We start from the raw sequence: 26,570 nt of genomic DNA, 5'->3' as shown, positions 1-26,570 counted from the left end.
TAAACATTGTTTGAAATATTATATGCCTATAAACACACCCCAAGATGTCTTTCAAATTTGTATGAAGTTGTTCTGAGTAAATTTTGTGAGTCCATTTTGGATGGTGGTGTTTTCTCACTCCAGTTATTAATATTGCATGATACCTAACATCATTTTTTAAAAATTCATTTTTTATTTGAAAGGCAGAAAGAGAGAGAGAGAGAGAGAGAGAGAGAGAGAGAGAGAGAGATTGATTCATGTTCCATTTGCTGTTTCACTTCCCAAATGGCCACAACAGCTGGGCCTGGGTGAGGCTGAAGCCAGGAGCTAGGAACTCCATCTGGATCTCGCATGTGATGGGCAGAAACCCAATTGGTTGGCCGTCAAGGCCTCTCCCCAGGGTTTGCATTAGCATGAAGCCTGAGTCTGTAGCAGAGCAATTGAACCCAGGCACTTAGACATGAGATAGGAGTATTTCAACTGGCATCTTGCACTAGGCCAAACACTCACTTCTCCATTTTTTTTATTTTTAAAAAGATCTATGTTAAAAAATTTTAATTGAAAGAATTACAGAGAGGTGGGGAAAGGAGAAAAAGATCTTTCGCTCACTGGTTCACTCCCTAAGAGGCCACAGCAGCCACATCTGAGCCAATCTGAAGTCAGGAGCCATGAACTTCTCCCACTCCCAAGTGAGTGCAGGGTCCCAAGTCTTTGGGCCATCCTTGACTGTTTTCCCAGGCTACAAGCAGGGAGCTGGATGGGAAGTGAGCAACTGGGATACGAACTGAACCTGTGCCCATATGGGATGCTGCTGCTAGTAAGTGGCTCCAGTAATGGAAACTTTCATCTGATAATTTATGTATTTCCAGTTTCTCTTCTTTTTCAGATATTGAATGTGTATTCATATGCTTAATTAAAATGTTTGGGGCTGTTGCTGTGGTACAGTAAGTTAAGCTACTGCCTATGGTGCCACCAACCTGTAGGGATGCTGGTTCCAGTCCCAGGTGCTCCATTTCAAAATCCAGCTCCCTGTTAATGCCCCTGGGAAAGCAGCAGAATATGGCCCAAGTACATGGGCTGCTGCACTCACTGGGGAAACCAGGAGGAAGTTCCTGGCTTCTGGTTTTGGCCTGCCTCCTCCTTGTCTGGTTGTGGCCATCGGGGAGTGAACCAGCAATTGCAGGATCTCTCTCCCTCCATTTTTAATTATTATTTTATTGTTTAAACTTTATTTTTGATAATTTTTACATATTTGATTAGGGTGCAAAGGGTCAAGGACTAAAGGAAAGTGAGTAAGACCATTGTTTCCACATTCTCTAACCCTAACCCAGCCTCCCAACCATCCCAGGGTCCTCGATGTGGGGCATGCTCCAAGGGCCCTGATCAAGTAGTTTTAATAGTTTATTAGTTCTGTATTGCTGCCAATCTTGCCACTCCAATCATGATGAAATCTCCAGAATCCACTGGCTGACATAGTCCATCTTAGAGTCTCTGTTTGCACAGGTATTCATTGCTAACTCTTGGCTGGGGTAGTTGATCAATTTGTTCTATCCTCCATCCTCTTCTATGGTACCAGGTGTCCTCTGTAGGCTCCAATGTACTGCCAAATCCTCCATTTGCATCTCAATATGCTGTCCACTGCTCCTTCTAAGCCCCTGAGGGAAGTCCAGCTCTGACACATGCATTCCATGGTCAGACCATGAAACCTGAAACTTCCTCCATGGTTGGAGTTTTGAGTCCAGTGGTTCAGTTGGGGGGATTCCCAAAGAAACTTCATCTGAGGTGATCCCAGACCTGATTCTTTTTTTTTTTTTTTTAACTTTGAACAAGATAAAAACCTTTATTTATAAGTATTATATTTCTTTAAAATCAAATAATTTGAATAAAACATGGTAAAATTACAGAAAGCAAAGCCAAATTATGCTAAACCAGAGACATGTCAAGAGAAATAAAGCGATGAACAGTATGTCGAACTGAGGGAAACTCCTGCCAACAGAGTTCTTATTCCAAAACAAACAGGCCCAAAATGTCCACGTTATATGTGGTCTTCTTTCTACCTTTTCACATCATCATGCAGTCATTTATTTAACAAATATAGTATGAAAGAAAGAGGCTGCGTCCATCCAGAAAATACATTAGTAGAGATACTTGTTCAAAGTGACGAAGAATTCTCTTCTAGAAATAGTTTCACATAACCTGAGAAGCAGTGTAGGAAATCCAGGCATATTTTCTAATACAAGCTGTTACTGCAACTCCAAACCACATTCTTATTCCTCTCTCTTACAACGAAGGGGATTACATATAGGAAGGCTCTCCACCCGGATCCCAGTCCATAGGCCAAACCTCAAGAGCTGTTTCTTTTTTGTGACTCAGCCAGCCATATTTTTCCAATTTGATTTGTAAATATTAGGATTATGACAATTGGGAAGAGGAATGGCAAGTAGTTAGTCTACCAAGCACTGTAGATAACAGGAAGGCCTTTGTAGCTTTAAGATTTTAGCTGTAGATGCTAAAATGGGAGGGATTTTGAAATTCCTGGGCATTCAAGTTGATTTGTTTTTCCATGTTATAAGAAAAAGATTGAGATGGTCAACATTTATTTATTGGAGACTTAGCGGCAGAAGCCTCTTTGGTATAGCTGAGTTCTTATGGGGAAGATTCCCCAAGGGTAAAGCTGAAAGACTTGCCACTGTTTCTTCCCACCAGGCGCCTTGTGCTTCTTGATCTTGCGTGAGTCTCGGAGACCCCAGGGTTGCCGTGGAAGGTGTCCCCTGGAGGGGACAGTGCCTGCTGCACTTGTCTCAATTCCCTTGAGCAGATCTTGAAAGTCTTCCGAGAGTTTCTGGGGAATTTCTGGAAGGTTACCCTTGCGGATGTGATGCCACGCCTCCCCGTTGGCTGGTAACGCCCCGGCTCCCGCAGCCACCGCTATTGTTAAGCCCAAGGCAAATATGTCTGCCTTGGGAAGATGTCGATAATCTTCTTGCAAAACCTCATTAGCCAGGAAGCGAATATCTCCTTCTTCTACACTGGGATCACTTATGGATGATACGTGGCCCAGGTCACCAATTTTATATATCACACTGGCAGAGATGAACCAATCAGCTTCATTTTCAATCTCTTCTGGCACGTCAGTAAAATCGCTTTGCACCTTATGACAAATGAAGATATTGCTAGGTTTGATGTCCAGGTGCACCACCCCCGAGTTGTGGATGTATTTAATTCCCACGGAAATCTGCAGAAGGATGTCTCTGAGTGTGGGCTCTTGGAAATGATCACCAGACTTAGTATTTTCAGATATAACGGCTTGCAAACTCCCACCATTGCAGTATTCATTCTGAATGATCATGTAGTCATCTTCTGACCAGGCAGAGTAGTAACGCACTACATGGGGGTGATGGCCTAGCACTGCATGGGCATAGACTTCTCGCAAATCTGAATTTTCATTGGAAGATGCTGTGGATGGCTTGGTAGCACGCTTTATTGCATAGACACATCCATCCAACCTCTTAATGCATTTGTAGACTGTACCAAATGACCCGACTCCAATTTTTTCCACCTCCAAAAATTCCTTTTCATAGCGTGTGTCCATGTTGGTTTCTCTCATGACACATCTCTTGGCAGGTAACCCTTGTTTTAATTTGCCTTCTTCTGGACCAGTTTCCTCAACATCTCCTCGGGTTTTCCTCTTGCCATTGGGTGTAAGCAATAATTTTTTCAAGGACTCTGGAGTGAAGGGATTAATATTGACCAAAGCCAGCAAAGCCATCTCATCCCTGAGGGAAACAGGCGTGTGCCTGAAATGCTTGGAGCCTCTGGAGGAGAGCTTCACTGTTGAAGAAATTGCTGGGGCCCGGCGGCGTGGCCTAGCGGCTAAAGTCCTCGCCTTGAAAGCCCCGGGATCCCATATGGGCGCCGGTTCTAATCCCGGCAGCTCCACTTCCCAGCCAGCTCCCTGCTTGTGGCCTGGGAAAGCAGTTGAGGACGGCCCAAAGCTTTGGGACACTGCACCCGCGTGGGAGACCCGGAAGAGGTTCCTGGTTCCTGGCTTCGGATCGGCGCGCACCGGCCCGTTGCGGCTCACTTGGGGAGTGAAACATCGGATGGAAGATCTTCCTCTCTGTCTCTCCTCCTCTCTGTATATCCGGCTTTCCAATAATAATAAAATCTTTAAAAAAAAAAAAAGAAATTGCTGGAGGCTGGCTCTGCAGGTTTTTCGGAGTGGAGGGGCTCTCAGCATGCAGCATCTTGCTCCTTTTCTCCAGCAGAGCTGGTGTCTCAGGACATGTGGGAGAGGCTGACACTGGAGTCCTCAGAACTGGCCTAGGATGGGTTTGCCTCTTTTCTGAAAGGTGCCAGGGACCCCACTTACGCTCCTCAGGGGTGTCCTGAAGGACTCCGAGTCCTGAACCTCCTCCTTCTCCGGAGACTGGCTCTGGACTCCCTCACCCTCTTCTGCTCCCCTCTGCGCTTTGTTCTCTGTCCCCTGTTCACAAGGGAACAAGCCTAATTTCCCACTTAGCTGTTTGTTACTGCTCTCCACATCCATTTCAGCCTAAGAGCTTTGCAATTGTTACAATATGGGCAGAAGCCAGACCTGATTCTTGTGTGTGTATGCCAGTACAGGGTCTGGCACAGTCCATCTCCCAAATCGGCCTTCGCACACACTGTGTGTTACAATTGCTGGGTCAGTTGTCTCCAGCCCTGTCTGCTACACAAACTAATGGGTGTTGCAGTCAAACCCGATCCTACTCACCACACACTCAGCCCCCACTGAAACCAGTGGGAGTTGTAGCCTCGTCAGAGTGATTCACAATAACCTCCATCAGGCCTGCTCCCTGCTCTGGTTTCCATTTACCTTTGTTTAAAAGTATGATTTTAAAAATATTTATTTATTTTTATTGCAAAGTCAGATATACAGAGAGGAGGAGAGACAGAGAGGAAGATCTGTCCAATGATTCACTCCCCAAGTGACTGCAATGGCTGGAGCTGTGCCAATCCGAAGCCAGGAGCCAGGAACTTCTTCCAGGTCTCCCATGCGGGTGCAGGGTCCCAAGGCTTTGGGGCCATTCCTTGACTGCCTTCCCAGGCCACAAGCAGGGAGCTGGATGGGAAGTGGAGCTGCCGGGATTAGAACTGGCACCTATATGGGATCCCGGGGCAGATACAAGGCGAGGACGTTAGCTACTTAGGCCACGGCGCTGGGCCCTAAATGTATCATTTTCTAAAAAGCACGAACAATGCTGTAGGTTTCAGCACTGTATGCATCATCTTCTGTGATGTGGCATAGTAATGACATTTTCTGTGGGAGGTGCCATAGGTGCAATCTTATCTTTATCCGTTGGGTGTCCTGTGTGTTCCTAAGAGTTTTGACAGCAAAGATGATAACATCTCATGCTTATTGAATTTAGAAATTTTCGGGCCTGGCACAGTAGCCTAGCAGCTCAAGTCCTTGTCTTGCAAACACCAGCATCCCATATGGGCGCCTGTTCTAATCCCGGCAGCCTTACTTCCCATCCAGTTCCCTGCTTGCAGCCTGGGAAAGCAATCAAAGATGGTCCAAAGCCTGGGGACCCACGTGGGAGATCTGGAAGAGGCTGCTGGCTTCAAATTGGCTCAGCTTTGGCCATTGTGTCCACTTGGGGAGTGAATTAGCAGATGGAAGTTGTTTCTCTCTGTCTCTCCTTCTCTCTGTGTATCTGACTTTCCAATTAAAAAATCTTAAAAATAGTTTTCCACTTTTAAGAAATTCAGAAAGTTTATTATACTTGAATTAGTAGAATTAGATGTTTAATATGCTAATGTTAGGAGCTATATAAAATACAGATGTAGTTTATTTTGGGGAGGGGACATCATGGCTTTCCGCTTTTCTACTCTTGCTGTTGATTTCCATTATTAAATGGAAAACATTATTAAACAAATATTATTATTAATCTAAGATGTTCTTGGCCAGTGTCATAGGTTTTTTTTTTAAAGATTTATTTTATTTTTATTACAAAGTCAGATATACTGAGAGGAGGAGAGATAGAGAGGAAGCGGAGCTGCCGGGATTAGAACCAGCGGCCATATGGGATCAAGGCGAGGACCTCAGCCATTAGGCCACGCTGCCGAGCCCCATAGGTTTTTAATTATCAGTAATTCCCTGGAGCTAGAAAAGTTCCTGTTCTTTCTTTGCAGCAAACAACTTCTCCCACTGCTAGAGCAGAACGGTTAATGTGAGCACATTCTATGGCACAACAGTTAATGAGAGCTACTTTATATTTTTTACAATAAAATAAAAGGAGCAATATATTTATTCCAATGTTTTCAATTGTATGCAGGTCTTCTGAATACAGTAATTCCTAGAAGTATTAATTATTCATTATGTATTGTATTACACAACTAAGATATTTCTTTTTTTTTAAAGAGTCATTTATTTTTATTGGTAAGGCGGATATACAGAGAGGAGAGACAGAGAGGAAGATCTTCCGTCTGCTGATTCACTTCCCAAATGGCCGCAGTGGCTGGAGCTGAGCCAATCCAAAGCCAGGAGCAAGGAGCTTCTTCTGGGTGTCAGATGCTGATGCAGGGTGCCAAGGCTTTGGGCCATCCTCGACTGCTTCCCCAGGCCACAGGCAGGGAATTGGGTGGGAAACAGGGATGCTGGGATTAGAATCGGTGCCCATATGGGATTCTGGCGAGTTCAAGGCGAGGGCTTTAACTGCTACACTATCGCGTTGGGCCCATACAACTAAGATATTTCTAAATCACTAGTTTCATTGTCATTGATTACAAGTTCAAGTAAAGTTGCAAACATTTCAGTTTGAGCTTCAGCAATTGTGAGTCTCTGAAAGGTAAGTTATTTTTTCCCTGTAAAATATAACAATGTCTCAAAGCACTCAGACTGCTGACTCAGTTTAAAATGATGTATTTATTCCTATTTGTAAGGCAGAATTATAGGTAGAAGGAGAGAAAGAGAGAGAGAGAGAGAGAGAGAGAGAGAAAGGGAAAAGAGAGAGAGGAGAGGAGAGAGTCAGAAGAGAAAGTCTTCCTTCTACTGGATCACTTGAAATGGCAGCAGCAGCTGTAGGTGGACCCTTCTGAACCAGAAACAGCAGGTCTACCTGGGTCTCCCATGTGTGGCAGTTGACCAAGTACACTGTCCAGGTGTAGACTGGAGCAGAGGTGTTTGTGGATGGTCAATGCCTGGATCCACTGTTGTTTTGTTTTTCATTCCTCTGGTAAGGAAGTGCTGATTCCTTAAGGTATTTGAGTATTACAAATAAAATTGTGGTGTTGCATCAAATACTGTTGTACAAATTTATATCCTTAAATCATTTTAATTGTATTTGATTTAATAATATGGAGAGTTGTTTCTGAGAAGGCCACTGCAGCTCCCTTGCTGGCCTGCCTCCTCCCATGTCCCATCCTTCCTTCCCTCCCTCAGTAGTATTTGCAGTCATAAAATTAATGTACTCTGCAGTCACAGGCTTCATTGGCCATTGATCACGTATTTAATCAGTGAAGTGTAAAAAGACTGCAAGAATACATTTCTGCTGGAGTATAAGCATGGAATAAAAATGACAATCCTATCCCATAGTGACCATCGCATTTCTACCCTTTTCTCTGCATTGTGTATTAGCCACCACACATCAGAGAAAGCAAATGCATTGTCCAAATTTGTAGGGTTGGGGCGGGGTCGGGGTTGGCTCCCATGCTGAGACAGTGTGTTGGTAGACTGTCTCCAGGGTGCTGAGCTCCCGTGTTCCATCATCAACTATTCAGAGTTCCTGTGGTCCACAGCACTCAACGTTGCATTCTAGATTTTACTCATTTTTATATGTATACAGGGTTATCTCCCTTCAATTTAGTTTTCTTCATTAAAAGTGATGTTCAGCTTTATCCTGTATGCTTATTTGACATTCATATGTCTTCTTTGCTGAGGTGTCTGTTCAGATCTTCGCGCATTTCTCACTTGGCTGTTCTGTTATTCTTAAGTGTCAGGGTTTCTTGCTGTAGTTTGGATCTATTGTGGATGGACTGACAGGTTTATCTGAAGAGTTTCTAGCTCAGTGATTACCAGACACTGGAACCTTTACGTGTACAATGGGCTGGCCTCAATGCCACTGTCTGCAAAGCTTTCCAAACGGGTGCCCCTTTGTGTCTCAGCTGCTGCACTCCTTCTTTTGGCTTCTTGCAAAAGGCTCACGTGTCCAGGCCCCTGCTGCCCATACAGGGACCTAGGTGGATGGAGCTCCTGGCGTGGGCCAGCACTGACGGATGCAGCCCTGTAGGGAGTGAACCAGCAGGTGGAAAAATCACTCTATGAAACTCTTTCAGAATAAAAGTAGTAAATCTTTTAAAAAAAATAATAGTTTGAACAATGGCTTGGAATGTCTCTACCTTGTGACCTAGCTATTTGTTCTTGCGTGCAAACCAGCACAGTCCTCCAAACTGTTAAGATGACCCGTTGATGGTCCACACCTTGTTTTACTAGATGAGCTCAAACGTGTTTTTTTTTTTTAAAGATTTATTTATTTTTATTGGAAAGGGGGATATACAGAGAGGAGGAGAGACAGAGAGGAAGATCTTCCATCTGATAGTTCACTCCCCAAGTGAGCGCAATGGTCGATGCTACGCCGATCCAAAGCCAGGAATCTGGAACCTCTTCTGGGTCTCCCACGTGGGTGCAGGGTCCCAAAGCATTGGGCCGTCCTCAACTGCTTTCCCAGGCCACAAGCAGGGAGCTGGATGGGAAGTGGAGCTGCCGGGATTAGAACCGGCGCCCCATATGGGATCCCGGGGCGCGTTCAGGGCGAGGACTTTTAGCTGCTAGGCCACGCCGCCGGGCCCAAACGTGTTTAGTAGTAGTATTAGTTTACATGATTAAGATGCAGTTGTGGTTTTCGCATTCTGTAGCCAGCGTCTGTAACAAGTAGATACGGGTTCTAGACCTACACTGCAATGAGGAGAACAAAGCGAGTGAAAATCCCGTTTCTTTGGAACGTAAATGTGGTAATGCACGACGCCATGAAGACCAGGCCGTGCGTCACATCCGGTCTCCCGGCAGCCTCAGCGTCCTGGGAACGTGGATCCCGCGCCCCTGTGCTGAGGGACGCAGAGGCCTGTGGGAAACGTAGTCGGCTCCTCTCATGACGTAGCCAGCATAGGACCTTGGGAATGGTCTCCTAAGTTCCTTCTGCGCATGTGCCACCCTCTCCCCCAGCCCCGCCATCTTCCTGGGAATGGCAGCGGGCTCACCCCCCTGAAGCTGGGTTGCACGGTGGTTTGGGATTCCGTGCAGCTGAAGGTCGGTGTGCGGGTGCTCGGGGGCGCCCAGTGGAGCGTGGCGGGTCCTCGGGCGGGGGGAGCTGGTCGGAGGGTGCCGCTGGGGTCAGCGAGGGCGCGGCCCGGGCGCTTCGGCGCCGGCTTTGTCAGACGCTGGCTGCTGTCCGCCGACCGACTCGGGCTGCTGTCCGCAGGCCTTGTCTCCCCGCGGCCTCAGCCGTGTCCGCGAGCGGTGCTGTGCTCCCAGCTTCGCTGGCGGGCGGGGTTCCCGGGACGGACCTTCTCCTCGTGCGGTGATTGACAGCTGCGGGCATGTCGTCAGGTTAGAACTGCCCCAGTCCCCGGGAGCCCAGGGATGGCCGCGGTCCTCATGTTGCAGGGCAGTCCAGCGTAGCTCGTGATGCTGACTGAGGAGACAGTTGCTTTTCTCGCTGGCGTTTCCAGTTCTTCCACCTATGGTGGGCATTCTGGTTGGCGATGTAATTCCGCCTCCGCCTGTGGTGTCCTGTCCAGCTGTGTTCCAGTCGGCAGGCTGCCTGCGCTGTGAGGTGTGTTGCACGCGGAGTCCACACATACAGCTCTGCCCCCGGACGTCCTGGGTCTGCCCTTATGTTCACGATTGATGCCGCTGATGTCCGGAGAAATTGGGGCTCAAACCAGGCTCACTGTGGGGGACGTTCAGTGTGTTTTCAGCCAGCGAAGTGTTTGGCCCTCCTCTGTTTCCAAGAACATTGTGTTTTTTTAGGTGAGGTTGGGTAGCAGTTGATGGTTGTCGTTTCTTGGAAGCAGAGTATTTCTTAGACTCTGTAAAGGGGACTTCACTTGCAAGCAGTACCTCTCTAGCCAAGTCCCCAAAAGGCGTGGCCCAAATAATTACTCATCTTACCCTGGAGTGAACAGGGTTCGAGTGCGGTTGTCTTGCCTCCGGCACGGACTTCAGTACAACACTTGTGAATGCTGTGAAGCGTTGGCAAAGCTGCGCAGTGTTTCTCACTGGAAGGTTCCTTTGGAGAACCTGCCTGCACAGCCTCCTGACACACCTGGTGACTTCGTTTTCACGATTTCCGGAATTGGTCCTCTCAAACCTGGCCCGTCACCACGTCTGCAGAGCCTTGACTTGATAGTTCTTTGTAACTCAGGGTCACCCTGAGTCGGTCTGGTGTTGACCAGCGTCCCATGATGTGTAGGTATCTGGCGTCCTGAGCACTAGTGAGAGGACGTCAAGTTGCCAGACGCCTGTGGCGCTGTAGCTGGCCAGACTTCAGTCCTCCCAAGAGGGTGGTGGGAGCGAGTTTCCTGAGCCATCACTGTTATCTCCCACATTGTTGGAAGTGGAAGTAAGGAATTAGAGCTGGATGTGGCACACAGATGTCTTCACTGGCTAAACCCTCCCTTGACTTTTTGAGTAGTGTTTGACATTTTGCCACAGTTCATTCAAAACTCATGTTTGTGGCTTTGAGATCAATTCTAGGAAATACAGTCCATTTGCAGTAAACATTGTTTTAGAAAACTCTGCCTTGAACATGCATATCCTTTATCCCCAAACACTTTTTGTGGATTGTGGAGTTCAAAAGGTTTGTAATATAGTTTTCCCCCTTAACTGTTAGTCATACTATGAGGCTGTTTTTGATGATTTAAAATAGGGAAATTACATTGAATCACACTTTTACTACTAATTAGTTGCTTAAAATATAAACAAAACAATATAGTTCTCACATACAAATAAACATTTAAAACCTATTCTTCTGGTCTCCAATTTCTCGTGTGACTCACTCGGCCTTCCCCAGCTCCAGCAGCCTTGCTGGGCTCCCTCCTGCTGACTAAGAGTGTGAGGTTCTGCTCATTGTATGTGGTGTGCATGTCAGTTCTTTCTTCCCTGCTCACCAGTGTGCCAGCATTTATAATTGTGAGCAGTTTTGGGTGGATTCGGCCAGGCAGTTGCTAACCTGGTGTTGCTTGGGCTCTCCCGTGAGGTTCAGTCCTTGGGTGTCATGGAGATGATTTTAGTCACAAGCCTGGTACTCTGTGCTGTCTCCCACAGGCAAGCCCAGAGTTCACAGGATAGCAGTATTACAAGAAAACACTCCAGCAGGCAAATACTTTTGAAAACTCTGGTTGGTGTTTATTGCTGTGCTATTGGCTGAAACACAGTGGGGAAGTGCTTTGTGATGGATGTAAGTTAGTGTGTTGGAGTCATTCCTGAAAAGTGCACTGCAGTAGACAGTGTATGTCATTTTCTTATGCAATTTTGGACAGAAAATGTTGCAGGATGCATTGTTTATGACGCTTAGCTAAATAAAAGTAAAAATAAAATGTGTTTTATTGGAAATACTAACACAGTGTCCTGTGTGATAGTCTGTATTATTAGGAAAATACTAATATTGCCCAAGCGTATTTTTCTGTAATATAAATGTTGATGGGGCCTGGCTCAGTAGCCTAGTGGCTGAAGTCCTTGCCTTGCATGTACTAGGATCCCATATGGGTGCCGGTTTTTGTCCTGGCTGCTTCACTTCCCTTCCAATTTCCTGCTTGTAGCCTGGGAAAGCAGTAGAGGACTACCCAAAGCCTTGGAACCCAGCACGTGCGTGGGAGACTCGGAAGAGGCTCCTGACTCCTGGCTTCAGATCAGCTCAGCTCTGCCACTTATGGCCACTTGGGGAGTAAACCAGTGGATGGAAGATCTTTCTTTCTGTCTCCTCTCTGTAAATATGGCTTTCCAAATATATATATATATATACACACACACACACACACACACACACACACTTTTTAAAAATGTTGATGGTAATGTTTCTTTGGTATAGTATAATTGATTTAAACATTCTTAAAATTTTAAAGTTTCTTAATAAAATTTTACAAAATCAGTAGCAGATAAATGTTTTTGTTAAGATCCTCTATCAAGTAGAATTGTGAGTGCTCCTTCAGTGAAGGCTGTCCTGCTGCTCTCATGTACAAAGAACTCCTCTCCCCCTGGAGAAGTTCTTGGTGCCCTGTTCTCCATATAACTGCCTTTGTTTTTAGTCCCGCCCTTGTCTTACTGTGTCCAGGAGTCTAGGAATGTATCTGGTCGTTTCTCTCACAACGCTCTTTCACCTTCTGTTCCAGGTGTACCTTCAGAATCTACGTATTTCCAAGAACAAAGAAAATGAACACCTCTCAAGTAAGCTGTTTATTTTTTGGCTTGTTTTACATTACATTTTAGGAGTTTGATGAGGATTTATTAATTGAAGGAAAAGTAAAAATAAAATTCAGCATAAATATTCACAGCAAGATAGATTTGGATGGCCATAAGATCTGTGAGCCATCTAATTTGAGCGCAGATTAGTTTCTGGCTTTTCTGATAGTGAAAAGGCATACTTGTTAGTTACTTCAAATTGAGCACAGGATGAGAACATTGTAAATTATCTTGAGATATTAATTCTAAAGCAGAGTTTTTTATTGATCGTATACTTGACGTAGTAGACAGTATTTTAGTACCAACCTGGAAATAAACATTTTGTACCTGTAGTAGTAACAGTGTAGTGCTGAAACACTAATCAGTTAATAAGGTGTTTTTGAAGATGCTGAAATAGTGTGGTCCTGGGTGGCTTTTGGAAAGCTGTACTTGATTCAGAGAGAGAATAGGAGAGTGTGTGGTATGATCCCTTAAGTAACCCCATACAATTCTCTCAGCTTTTCTGTGTGTATGGTTAGTGTGATATAATGACCAAAGTTATGTTTTCAGGCAAATATTTCCATTACTCACGTGTACTTAAACCCTTGCAGTATAGTGTTAGTTTAGTTCTTTAGTTTAAATCAAATCCAAAAACTGTTCCCCAGTTTTTGAGTTACTTGGATCTTCTGCTGTGTTTGAAACCACTGTTCTAGTTGCCCATGGCAGTTTTTTTGGTTAGGTATTATCATGTCCTCACTGGTTGTCTTCTTTTTCTCTGAACACACACAGCCCATGCAGGTGCTCCATCTGACGCCCTGTTCATCCTTCTCCACAGTTCTCCTTCACAGAACTGTCTCCAGCATGGACCTGTTCCCTGGCCTTTAGGCTATGGGTTCCGCTCCCTCTTGAATGCTCTTTTGTTGATGTCTACAGATATCATCAAGCTTAGCAAATCCCAAGTGAAATCAGATGCTTCCACCTTCCCTTTGTGGTGTTACTCCGTCCCACTGAGACGGGACTTGTCCTGAACTCTCCTCTCGGGTTTAATCTCATCTCCTGTCAAGTCATGCTGCTTTTCTGTAGTCTTAATGTTTTTTTCTAACGCATGTATGCATTGGGTATAAAGGATAAGTATCCATTTGTGTTCAAATTTATAAATATATAGCTTCGTGGCATCAAATACATTAAAATTACTTTGCAACATCCATCTGCAGAATGTTTTTGTCTTCCCAGATGAAACTTTGTATGCATCAAACATTAAATTTGTTTTCCACCATGACTCTAGCAGTCAGTAGTCTACTTTGTGTCTCTATGAGTCTAAGTCCAGTACCCTCATGTAAGTGGAATCATACAGTGCTTCTCCTGTTCTGGCTTCTAGTTCCTGTAGCATAATGCCTTCACGGTTCATTCACATTGTATCATTTGTCAAGATTTCTTCACTTTTCAAAGCTCAGCATTATCCCACTGTATGTTGCTGTGATTTGTTCCCCAAAAAACTCATTTTGGGCTTTCATGTCATTGTGCTGTATTCAAAGGGTAGATCTATAAGACTGTGGTGTTGAGAGATGGAGCCTGTGAGTGGTGACTGGGGTGAGCAAAGTCTGCTGGGTGGAGTACTCCTGATGAAATCCTGGCAACTGTGAATGCAGAGCTCTCAGGAGACACATATGCACTGCTGGTTCGCTCCCCAAGTAGCTGCAACAGTCAGAGTTGAGCTGGTCTGAAGCCAGGAACCAGGAGCTTCTTCTAGGTCTCTTACACAGGTACAGGGTCCCAAGGCTTTGGGCCGTACTCGACTGCTTTCCCACGCCACAGGCAGGGAGCTGAATGGAAAGTGGGGCTGCTGGAATTGGAATTGGCGCCCATATGGGATCCAGGCATGTGCAAGACAAAGACTTTAGCCATTAGGCACTGCACTGAGCCTGCTTTTCTTGTTTTTTTTTTTTTTTTTTTTTTAATTTCTAATTCTGTTGTGGTTAGGGAATACGCTTATATGGCTCAAGCATATCTTGGATCCTCGGGGATGTTCCAGATAGTGCTTTGTAGTGCCAGTTAGATTAACATACTGCAGCTGTATTTATATTTTGATTTTTAAAAATCTAGCTGTTTCATCAGTTACTAAAATAGGAATAGTATTGTCAAACTGCAATTGTGAATTTTTTGTTTTGGTGTTCTGTGGTTTTTATTTTGTGTCATTTGAGAGTTTGGTGTGGGTCACATATACATTGATAATTTTAGTATTTATGATTAATGTATCTGTTTCCAGTCTTATACTTTCAACCTATGTCTTTGTGTTAAATGTGTGACACGGATCCCAAGCATCTGTTTTATGGTGAAAAGACATATATATTTAGAATTAGCCAGCCACAGGATGCCTTCTTTTCTCCGTCAGGTCTGATCAGGGTATTATGTCAGTGTCAGAGTTTCTTCACAGCTTGTTTGATCTGGTGCTTGTTGGTCTTGACATTCACAGTGAACCCAAGTATGTTAGGGTTAGGGTTAATCTTTGGTATTCTTCATAGCAGACTCTGTTCTGGGGAAACTTGATGATGGCGGAGTGATCAGCTTGTCTCCCATGGGTGCCTCTCCTGGGTGCTCATCTCCCCTGGGTGTCCTTAGTGGGTGTTTGTTGCCACTGAAGGTCTGTTGGATGCAGAAAAGTGTCACTGGGTGTTACATGGATCTTCTTTCTCTTGTGGCATCTTTTTCCTTTCAGCCTGGTCTTTCTGGCCTTCTGAACCTTCAGCTTTGGGAAGGGCGGGAGCTTCCTTTGCCTTAACACCAGCTTGATAAATGGAAATGTCTTTTTTTTTTTTCTTCTTTAAACCAAGTCTGACAATTCCCTGCCTTAGCTAGTCCATTTACATTTGAACTAATTTTTTAAAGATTTCTTTTATTTTTATTGGAAAGTCAGATATACAGAGAGGAGGAAAGACATAGAAAGAAGATCTTCCGTCTGATGATTCACTCCCCAAGTGAGCGCAACAGCCGGTGCTATGCCAATCTGAAGCCAGGATCCAGGAACATCTTCCAGGTCTCCGGGTGCAGAATCCCAAGGCTTTGGGCTGTCCTCGACTGCCTTCCCAGGCCACAAGCAGGGAGCTGGATGGGAAGTGGAGCCGCCGGGATTAGAACTGGCACCCATATGGGATCCCGGGCGTTCAAGGCGAGGACTTTAATTGCTAGGCCATGCCACCAGGCCCTGAACTAATTGTTGATATGTTTGAAATTGTGTGATTTGATTTCTTGATACTGAACTTTTTCTTGAACTTAGCATAAACTTCGAAAGTTTTTCTCTATTGTCATATCATACTAGTATTTTCTTTCCTGTGTCAGTAAATGTCAGTATTCCCTCAGATTTTATACATGTTCCTTTTCTTCTTCCAGTCTCTTAGCTTCTCTTTGAGCCCATCATTTACCCTGATGGTTTGGGGTACCCCTGAAATTCTGCTGTCTTCTTAGTCTTCATCTTCACTGTAGAGGTCTCTTTTGTGCTCTAAGGTACATACTCACGCATTTTACTACAGAAACATCTAACTCAGTGTATCTGAGATCAGTCTTCGTTCCATCACAGACCTTGCCCTTTTCGCCAGTTCCATTCACCAGAGCATTATCTATCTGTTTCACTTATGCAGACAATGAGAATTGCAATCTGCTTTTCACCCTTTGCACAAGTTACTGGTGAATTCTCTTTTGGGCTCCATCTTTTTTTCTTTCTCTCAAAAGAGTTCCCTGTCCTATGTTCTTATTGGTCTGTATCCTAATAGTACTGGTCACATCTCACTGTGCATCCCTGTCTCTTCTGTTTTTTTTTTTAAAGATTTATTTATTTTTATTGGCAAGTCAGATATACAAAGAGGAGGAGAGACAGAGAGGAAGATCTTCCGTCTGATGATTCACTCCCCAAGTGACTGCAATAGCCGGTGCTATGCCGATCTGGAGCCAGGAGCCAAGAATTTTCTCCAGGTCTCCCACACTGGTGTGGGGTCCCAAGGCTTTGGGTCATCATCGACTGCTTTCCCAGGCCACAAGCAGGGAGCTGGATGGGAAGTGGAGCTGCTGGGATTAGAACCAGTGCCCATATGGGATCCTGGCACGTTCAAGGCGAGGACTTTAGCCACTACACCACCGCACCGGGCCTCTCTGTCTCTTCTGTTAACATGTAAATCTAGTTACAGAACCTGTAATTTCTTAGTGGCCCCTCACTTTTTATACCCCATATTTTATAAATAGGTAGTAACTTTGATGTAGTTCTTCTAGATATTGGAGAGAAACAAAGATATTTATGAACGTAATTCATGAAAATTTTTTTACTGTTGGAATGAAGTCAAGTATGTTAATGCAGAGTCTCTTGCACACCTCCCCTGCCTTTCCTGTCCTTGTTGCCCAAGGGCGTTCACCTAGGTGGGCCATCATTTATACTTCTATTCACTTAGTGTGCGTTCCTCGTGCTTCTACCACCTGATTTCTGTTGGTTCATTTCATTAAAACACACTTATGTAAAAGGACTAAAGCTGGTAATATAAAAACACTTCTTTGTTACCCTGATATATGCATCGAACATGTGTCTCTGTTCATCTAACTTGTTATTTGAAGTGTGTATTTTTGATTCATGTCATAAGAGTAGGCGAGGTCCTTTTGGAATCAGAATTTTACTGATCCTGTTCTGACAGGAACAAGAACAGTTCCAGATATACAAGGGAAATTTACCATGCCATGTTTGGGGGGGATGCTTCAGAGGCAAAGTATTTTTGTTGTAAATATTCTTTGTATGATCATGTGGAATATAAAGTAAGCCATGTCTTACATAAAACACATTTAGGATGCACAGAAAACCCGCGGCAGGATTGATTTTCTATCATCCTGTCTTGTGATCCAAAACTAACATGTTGAGGAGAGATAATGCTGTTTGCTTCAGGGTTTGGTGTCATTTGAGGATGTAGCTGTAGACTTCAGCTGGGAGGAGTGGCAGGACCTGGACGATGCTCAGAGGACCCTGTATCGGGACGTGATGCTGGAGACCTACAGCAGCCTGCTGTCATTGGGTGAGCAGAACTCCCTAGTAACTCTTGAGTGGAACATTTTCTTCTTTTTGGACAAATAAGTGAAAGTTTTATGCATGCTGTTTATATGTAAGTTCCAATTCTAGCAAACACAGGTGTCAACACTAGTGAAATATTCAAATGCACCCTTTAATTGCACAGTTCTGGAAGCCTGTATATCATCCTTCTTTGAAAGCCTGAATTAGCAATTTGGCAAAATCTTCCATTGTTTCTCTGTAACAGGATCCTGCATCACCAAACCTGAGGTAATCTTCAAGCTGGAGCAAGGAGCAGAGCCTTGGATGGCAGATGAGCCCTCCAACCAGAGCCTACCAGGTCAGTTAGTGGGTGCTGTACAGGGGCCATGGGACACAGAGAACTTGTGGACTGCATTCAAACGCTTTCACAGATTGTTTTTCCCCAAGCCCTAGTCCTGAGGACTGCTGATTTCAGCATCAGACATGTGGATTATAGACTCATGGAAGGCTCTCATGTGTATCCACCTTCCTTTGACATTTAAGGGGAGGCAATTTTAGAAATATATTGTCTATCTTGGGTTAGCTTAATTTTAAGTTGACACTTCCAAATTTGCCTTGCAGTATGGGGGCAGGGTAAAGTCAAGAGTAGTCATCACTACTGGAGATAGATATTTTCAAATTGGTAACTTAAAGGTAATATTTTAACTTCGTACTTCTGAGGCATCTCCTAGGAAGAGGGTGAAGGAAGGATCCATGAGAATGAGTGTTTCACAGCATCAGGACGCAGCATAGCAAATGGACAGGGAGGGTTACCAACAGCTTGGTGTTGAAGGGATCAGATTTGTTTAGAAGTGGATTTTGAAGTTGGCATTCCCTTTTCTCTATTCAAAATCATTTTAAAACAAGATAAATACATAAAGAGATTTGATTTTCAGTGACGGTAGGATTCAGCTGCAACTCCTGACACAGAAAACAAATCCTTGAAAACCAGTGAATGAGTGGAGTGTGTGCACCAGTTAGTGAGGGGAGAATGTCAGGACTGTCTCAACTGATAAAAATGTCAGAAAAACATTTTTGAGAAGCACTGGGCATAGACAAAATTGCAAAGCCGAATCCATTAGAGCAGCAGGAGAGGGTGCCCTGAGCAGTGCCTGGGACTTTCCTGTTTCCTTGTTAGGGTTCTGAGCAGCATCAGGTGTCAGATTTCTTTATGAGTGTGGAGGAAACTGTCTTTATCTGACGTGGAAGAACAGACTATATATTTGGAAAGCCCCACATGCTTATAGCCATTCCCTGGAAGGAGTGAGCAACAGAGATTCAAATCCTGTTTCTAAATCATGTTCTTGCCAAGAGAATAGCTGAAAGGCCTCACCTGAACCTGCAAGCAGAAAATCTGAGAATTTTGCCATCTGTAGAGCTGAAGCAGCAGCAGTGAGGGGCATGAAATACACTCAGTTATTACTTTTAAAATTAGAGAAAGAGAACAGGCAAATCAAGTGGCTGATGGAATGTACTCAGCTTAATACCACAGATAGGAGGCAGTAGGTGAGTACTTGGATGTAACATTTCCTCACATTTAAAAAGAAAAACATTTAAGAGCAATGGAACCTCAGTGCTTTTTATTGATATTCTAAAATGCTCTGCTGTTAGGGTAGGAAGAACCATTTTTACCTTTCCATGAGTATTTCATGGGAGCTGGTTTCTGGAGATAACTTTTCCCTCCTCTGATTTCAGTTATCCAGAAAATGAATGACACAATCGGGAGCAGCCAGGAGAATCGAGATATAATTTTGTGGCAAGTTGTAATCACAGACAACAACACATCAACTGAGGACAGAGTTGAATTAAAAAGAACAGTTAATTTGAGCTCAAATCACATTTCGAAGCTTATTATAAAGAGTGAAGATGATTCAGAAATAATGCCTGAGATGTATAATGCATGTCAGAATGTGCTCTGCCCTAGTGAGCCCGGTGAGCTGCGTGCTGGACAGACACCCGATGTCTGTGACAGGACTGGAAAACCCCTCAGGTGGTGTGAGGATCTTAGTCGGCCTCATGAGCTTCAGCGTTGGCAACAGCCTTTAGAGTATAGTGGGCAAGGGAAAGCCTTCAGCAGGGAGGAGGTATTCTTTGCACATCAAAGAGTGAATATGAGAGAAACCCTCTACAAATGCAATGAATATGGGATAGGCTGTGATGAGTCAGCTCTCATTGGTGGGGAAGCAACTCACATAGGAAAGGAAACTTTCTATGAAACAGCTAATTTCACTGAACATCAGGAAGCACATGCAGGAGAGAGACTGTATGACTACATTAAATGTGAGGAACCTTTGGTTAGCAAATCAGATCTCAAAATAAATCCGGCATATACAGGGAAGAAGCCTTATGATTGGGACCAGTGTGAGAAACCTTTCAGTTATAAATCAAGCCTTAATAGCCATCACAGAATTCATACTGGGGAAAAGCCCTATGGATACACTGATTGTGTGAAAGCTTTCTACCAGAAGCCAGTCCTCACTGTGCTTCCAAGAACTCACACAGGGGAAAAGCCCTATGAATGTGATGAATGTGGGAAAACCTTTTGTCAGAAGTCTAACCTCAGAAAACATCAAAGAATTCACACAGGTGAGAAACCGTATGAATGTAATGAGTGTGGAAAAACCTTCTTCTGGAAGTCAGACCTTACTATGCATCAAAGAACTCACACAGGAGAAAAACCCTATAAATGTGATGAATGTGGAAAAACCTTTTGCCGGAAGTCAAGCCTCAGGAAACATCAAAGAATTCACACAGGTGAGAAACCATATGAATGTAAGGAATGTAGGAAAACTTTCTCTTACAAGTCATATCTCACTCAACATCAAGGAACTCACACAGGGGAGAAAGGCTATGAATGTGAGAAGTGTTGGAAATCCTTCTACCATAAGTCTCAGCTCATTATGCATCAGAGAATTCACACAGGGGAAAAACCCTTTCAGTGTAATGAATGTGGAAAAACTTTCTGCAGGAAATCAAGCCTCAGCATTCATCAGCACACTCATACAGGGGAAAAGCCCTATGAATGTGAGCAATGTGGGAAAACCTTTTACCTGAAGTCTGTCCTCACTGTGCATCAGAGAATTCATAAGGGGGAAAAGCGCTACGCATGTAGTGAATGTGGGAAAGCCTTCTACTGGAAGTCACATCTCATTGTACATTATAGGACACACGCAGTTGAGAATCCCTATGAATGGAATGAATATAGGAAAGCCTACCAGATGTCAGTTCTTGGTATGCATCGGAGTACTCCCACAGGGGAGAAACCTTATGAATGTACTGAGTGTGGGAAAACTTTCTGCAGGAAGGGGGACCTCACTATGCATCACAGAACTCACACAGGAGAAAAAGCTTACAAATGTAATGAGTGTGGGAAAACATTCTACCGGAAGTCAGACCTCATCATACATCTGAGAACTCACACTGGGGAGAAACCGTATGAATGCACTGCATGTGGAAAGGGCTTCTACCGAAAGTCACACCTCATCAGGCATCAGAGAACTCAAATAGGAGGAAAACTCTATGCATGTAATAAATGTGCAAAAACCTTTTGTCAGAAGTCAAACCTCAGGACACATGAGAGAGCTCATACAGGTCTCAAAACATATGACTGCCTCGAATGTGGAAAGGCTTTTTGTCGCAAGTCACATCTTAGCAAACATCAAAATATTCACAGAAGACAAGCATTGTGACCGTGGGAAAACACAAGTTAGGAAAGTTACACAGAAGAGACACTCGAGGACTGTAATGAATATGTAATGAAAAACTGCAGGAATTTTGCAAGGAAGTAGCCCTGTATGGCAGACTGGCCATGTGTTCTGAATATTCTGTCTTTGTCATGCAGACTACATTTTCATTCTCATCTTATTGTGGATAGGACCATATAGCTGAGCTCTGCTTTCGCATACAGATTTGGTAAAAATAAATACCCACTCCAAAATGCCATCTTTATCATGTACTAAATTATTGTTTGGAGTGGCTGCTTTTTTTTCTGCCCATCATTCCTTCCACACATATGGTCCTAATACAGACCAGTTGTGTGGTCACAGGGGCATCGTATGACGCGGTGGCAGCATCATGCTGTGCATGCAGCTCTGCATGGTGAGTTGTGTTCAAGGTGGGGTGACCTCTGTAATTGTGACAATCACCAATCACTTTGTTAATGTGTAGGTCACCAGCTGCCTGTGCTGAGTCTGTTTTATAGGGAGAAGAGAAGCTGTGAGCAGAAGGACCTGGCAGCCTAACATCCAGGAAGTCTTCAGTGATTAACATTGTGCCAGTACTTATTTTTTCCTTTGTTTGTTTTGCTTACACTCTTTTGAAGTGAATTGCTCCTGTTTGTAATTGAATATTGACTAGACAGTTTATACGACCTGTGTGATTTCCTGATTTTGCTAAGCTGTTTTCTGACACTTGTACATGATACAGTAGTCTGTTGTAGTTGCTTTATGTTGTTTTTGATATCATCATTCCCCATCTTCCTGCCGTTGTTTCGATTCTTAGTTTTATTGAAGGTTAGTAGACTTTGTCATCCATGAAGCCCAGACGTAATCCTGACTGTTTTACATTCACGTTGCTCTGCGCTCACCCTCAGGATGACAACTTGTGCTGAGGGTTGTGGCCGACTAGGTGACTTGGCTACAGTGATGGTTTGTTGACTACAGCTGCTGCTTTGCTCCCATCCTCCAGGTCATCCCTGCCTGCACTAATGCCGCTGGAGACGGCCCCCTGGGCCACATGCTGGTCCATCACAGGATGCAGACCTTGATGATCAGGATCAATAAAGACTTGTAGGAAGTAAATGGTTGTGTGTATGTTATCGGAAAACTGGAAGACAAAGTCAAGTAGCTGTGCTTATTTTAGCCAGAATTGATTTTTGAAGCAGAAACATTGTGAGAGAGCAGAATATTTTCTGAACAGGTTCAGTCTGGATTACAAAGCAGTTCTAAATGTGTTTCTTATGACTCACCAATATAATGTAAAAGCCAGCCTAAAGGAGTGTTTGGAAAGGGAATGAGGTTTAGAAAAACATCACCGATGATTAGGGAAATCTTGAGTTATCAGCTTAGTGTAGCTCCAGTTGACTTTCACTAACATTTTTTTTTACCAAGCCAGGAGAATGCCAGCTGGCCACATTGCAAGCATCTCAAGGTGTATGAGACGTTGCCTCATGAACTGGAGGAGTCCTGGGGAGCATCAGCTGTCAGGTTCTTCAACACCCAGAAGAGCTGCAGGACCCATGCAGCCCGCTGACCTAGCAGTGGCCCCACTACAGAGTCTTTCCAGTAGAGGAGCCCCCTGGAGTCTGGTAACCCCTTCACTGCCCCCATCACCCCAAGGAGGGAAAGAGGTGGGAGTGCAGAGATTTGCATTTGAGGCCATCTGGGGCTGAGGTCTCAAGGAAAGACATCTCTGTGCTTTCTCTTTCCTGGGTCCCAGTGCGTGAGTCTGCAGATGGCAGAATGTGGTCAGGAGGAAGGAGTGAGTGCATAATGACCACTGTGCATTCAGCTTGGATTGTGGGTGCAAAATCCTCATGTTCTCTCTAGAGTGTGAATTTGTTCCCACACCCTAATGCAGAATTGTGTCACACATAGCTCCACTAGGCAAGGGGCTCATTTTGCCCTATACTGTAATATGAGCAGCTGCTCATGGTACTGGACTGGGTTCATGGGTTGCTTGCATCCCTTCACCCCCCTTGCTCACCGTGCATACAGCTTCCATCTGGGCCCATTGTATTTGTACTTGGTTTCAGAGCAAGGGCTACAGGTGATTTTGCTGACAATGAAGTTACATGCTGGATCATGAGTAGTACGACCTTTGGCTCTAATCTCTTGCCAGCATTCAGGAGATCCAACAAATAGGCTCACTGCTTCTCAGCAGAATGGTCTGGATGTACAATCCTTGACCCAGATGGAGCAAGCCAGGCCTGAAGCCATTTTACAAAGTAAGTAGCTGATAAAGGCTGACATGACTTCCTGGGTATAGTGCTGCAGTTAGTGTCCATCCAGGAGCCCAGAGAGGGCAGAAGTGACAAGGGCAGGATGGAGTCTGTGCTGGGTGCTGAGGTTGTGGGGTCTTGGTGGGCAGAGAGGTCACTGCAGCCCACCCACAAGTGGCACCATCATGTCTGTCCTTTTCTGGTCTTGTTTGTCATGCCCTCCTGTCTGTTTTGGGTTTAGTCTTCCCTTTTTATAGTCCTCAAGGTAGGTTAGTTTATTAAACTCAGTCTTTTATCTCAAAATGCAGGTGGTCACAGCAATAAATTTCCCTCCAGTATTCGTAAATTTTTGTATGGGGTGTTTTGATGTCCAATTATCTTGTATAACACTTTCTGCTTTCCTGTAAGGTTTCTGTGGTCCACTGGTTATTTGTGTGTTGCTTGTTTTCTATATATTTCTCATGTGTCTTTCTGTTTTTGTTTATCCATTATTGCTGGAGCACATACTTTGTATGATGTTACTCTTTTTCAACTTATTTGCTTGCTTTATCGTCTTTTCTGGATAGTATTCCATGTCTAGTTTAGCACAGTATATGTTCTGTTATTGGTTGTTTATAGATACACTGTTAGGTTGCTGTAATATTCAAATCTGTGCCCTTGTTAGTCTTACTTAGAGCTATCCATTATTAAAACTGGGATATTAATGTCTTTGAGTTCTGTTGTTAAGCAGTATACTGACCCCTAATTTTTGTCTTTGTCATTTACTCTTGAGCTCTTCTGTTACATACATGTGTCATTGTTGTGTTGTCCAGATCAGTGAACTCCTTTGTTACTATAAATGTCCACTATCTCTTCTTTTTGTTCTGACTTCTGTTGTGTCTGTTATATGGATGGGAGTTCTTGTCTGTGGTGTATCTTTTTGTTATCCTTTAACGCAATTCTTTGTATTTGAGATTTTCCCTTGTTGAGCATTTGTTGCAGTGGTGGAGATTCCATTTTGTGTGTATGTGTTCCCAGTGATGGCAGGTTTTAGGGCAGGGAGGGTTAGCTCAGCGTTGTCTGGCAAGTGTAGTTCCTCCCAGTTCTGGCCAAACTTTGAAGTCTTTGGTGTGCTCCCTCACTGACTGACCATGTAGCTCCTTCAGCAAGATTGCCTGGATTCTTTCTAAGAAAATCTCTGCCAACAGCACTCCAACAGCTCATCTGAACCACTCTCTCATTCGTGGTAAGGCCTGAGGCCAGGAACATTTTGGTGCCTTGATCCGGCAGCTACAGCCCCTCATGGTTTGGTGGGCATTGTGTAATTGTTGTTGACCCCAGTGGAGAGATGTGTGCAGAGGCTGTGGCCATACTGGGTGTGACTCTGTGCTAGGGTCAGGTGAATGTTTAAACCATGTTTAAAACCTATCTCCAGATTAATGGGTCTCACTTCAGCTTTTCTCCTCTTCTTAGGCTCTTAAGCTTTTATTAGGTGCCAGGATTGTTCTCGGGTAAAGCACTTGACTGGGGAGTCCCTGCTGCTCAGGCTCAGTACCTTGCCAGGGCTCCACCCATCCTTCCTGCTGTGGCTTCCTCAGCTGTGGTTCCTGGCCATCTGTAATCATTCGGCTTTTCGCATCCATTTCAGAGGTCCTGAATTTGAGTTCTGGCCAAGTGTTCCCTATGAGGAAGGAGGTAATGGCTGAAGAAGTTGGGTCCCACAACCCGTATATGAGACCAACAGGGCTCCTGGCTCAGTGTCAGCTGTTGCAAGCAGTTGGGAAGGAAAGTAACAGATAGAAGGTCTCTGTCTCTGCATGTTTTCTTTCTATCTTGTAAGTAAATAAAAATAGTTTCTCCTAAACACTATGTACAACTCTATCCTATTTTTAATATGATCTGACAATCTCTAAGCTCTTTTATTATTTTCTCTTTTTTGGATGTATTTATTTATTTTTTAATTATATTGTTGACAATCTTTACATAGTTAATTATGGTAAAAAGGTTCAGGGGCTATAGGGAAGTGGGTAAGACTATTATGTCCATATTCTTTCCTTCTTGTATCTGAGGTAAAGGGGGATATTGAGGGAGAAGCCCCACCCAGTTTCCCACCCACCCCAAGTCCCGGATGTGGGGCATGCTCTGAGATCCTTGCTCAAGTGGTTATAATAGTTCACCAGTTATGAATTGCTACCAGTTTCGCCACTCCAAGCACAATGAGGTCGTTGAAGAATCCACTGATTGACATAGTCCTTCATAGAGTCTTCATTTGCCCAGTATTTCGCTGCCAACATATAGCTGAGGTGGTTGATTGACTTGTTCTTTCTTCTGTCTTTTCTTGGCTGGGGTTCTGAGTCCAGCAGTTCGATTGGGGAGATCCCCAAAGAAACTCTGAGGTATTCCCAGACCAGATTCTTGTATGTTCTAGCAAGCACAGGGCCCGGCACAGTCCATCGCCACGGTCAGCTGGTGGTTGCAATTGCTGGGTTGGTTCTGGTTTCAGTCCCGACTTCCACTGGAACCAATGGGTGTTGCAATCCAGTCTGGTTCTGCCCAGCACATACTCAGCCCTCACATAAACCAGTGGGAGCTGCAGCCTAGTCAGAGTGACCCATAATAACCCCCACCAGGCCCACTCCCTACCCTGGTTTGCCAGTATGTATAGCAGAATAGTCCAGTCTGTCCCACATCCCATTTGGCTCTTGTACTTGTCTATGGGTATTAAACCTTAGTTCCATTTAACCAGCTCAACTATCCAGCCCTCACGGATGTTGTTGAGTGCCTCTCTGTCTAGCCACCCCAGCCCGCATCCTAGTTTTCATGCCCTCCCATGGGAGTAGTAACCCAAGAGGGAGGAACCCACTATTTCCCTCCCAGGTCTCTCTCAATCCCGGTTTATGCATTCTTCGGGTGGTTCTGTGGTTTGACTTGACAGAATTAGCCCCCAGTGCCACCTTCTGCCAGCTAATGCTGTGGCTAAGCCCAACAACTCTCACCCACTCTAATTTTGTTTGCATCAGTAGGAATCATCAGCCCAGCCTGGCTTTTCCCTGATCTAGTCCACATGCGGCGCACAGGTGTTATAGCCCTGTAGTCTGGTCTGTCCCCATCCCAGCCCACGCTCTCCAGTGGGAGTAGCTGTCCAGCAAGGGGACCAGCCCCTTAATCCCCCTGCTGACTCTTGCCCCCTCCCT

The 26,570-nt window shown here is 44.5% G+C and overlaps 1 protein-coding gene and 1 pseudogene across 1 annotated transcript; one reads left to right on the top strand and one right to left on the bottom strand.

Moving 5' to 3' along the window:
* Window positions 1-2,625: 2,625 nt before the first annotated feature.
* On the bottom strand, window positions 2,626-4,528 carry LOC101521285 (wee1-like protein kinase 2; annotated as a pseudogene).
* Window positions 4,529-9,129: 4,601 nt separating this feature from the next.
* LOC101516892 (zinc finger protein 717-like) lies at window positions 9,130-21,182 on the top strand. The gene is made up of 5 exons (XM_058659797.1): window positions 9,130-9,268; window positions 12,352-12,406; window positions 17,319-17,445; window positions 17,686-17,778; window positions 19,155-21,182. Exons 2-5 carry the CDS (start codon window positions 12,392-12,394, stop codon window positions 21,146-21,148), a joined length of 2,229 nt encoding a protein of 742 aa, XP_058515780.1. The 5' UTR covers window positions 9,130-9,268; window positions 12,352-12,391; the 3' UTR covers window positions 21,149-21,182.
* The last annotated feature ends 5,388 nt before the right edge of the window (window positions 21,183-26,570 follow it).

The sequence above is a fragment of the Ochotona princeps genome, unplaced genomic scaffold (genome assembly GCF_030435755.1).
Source record: "Ochotona princeps isolate mOchPri1 unplaced genomic scaffold, mOchPri1.hap1 HAP1_SCAFFOLD_129, whole genome shotgun sequence".
NCBI classification, from domain to species: Eukaryota; Metazoa; Chordata; class Mammalia; order Lagomorpha; family Ochotonidae; genus Ochotona; species Ochotona princeps.
Note: the sequence above shows the minus strand (reverse complement) of the source record. Positions and strands in the feature narration are given on the sequence as shown.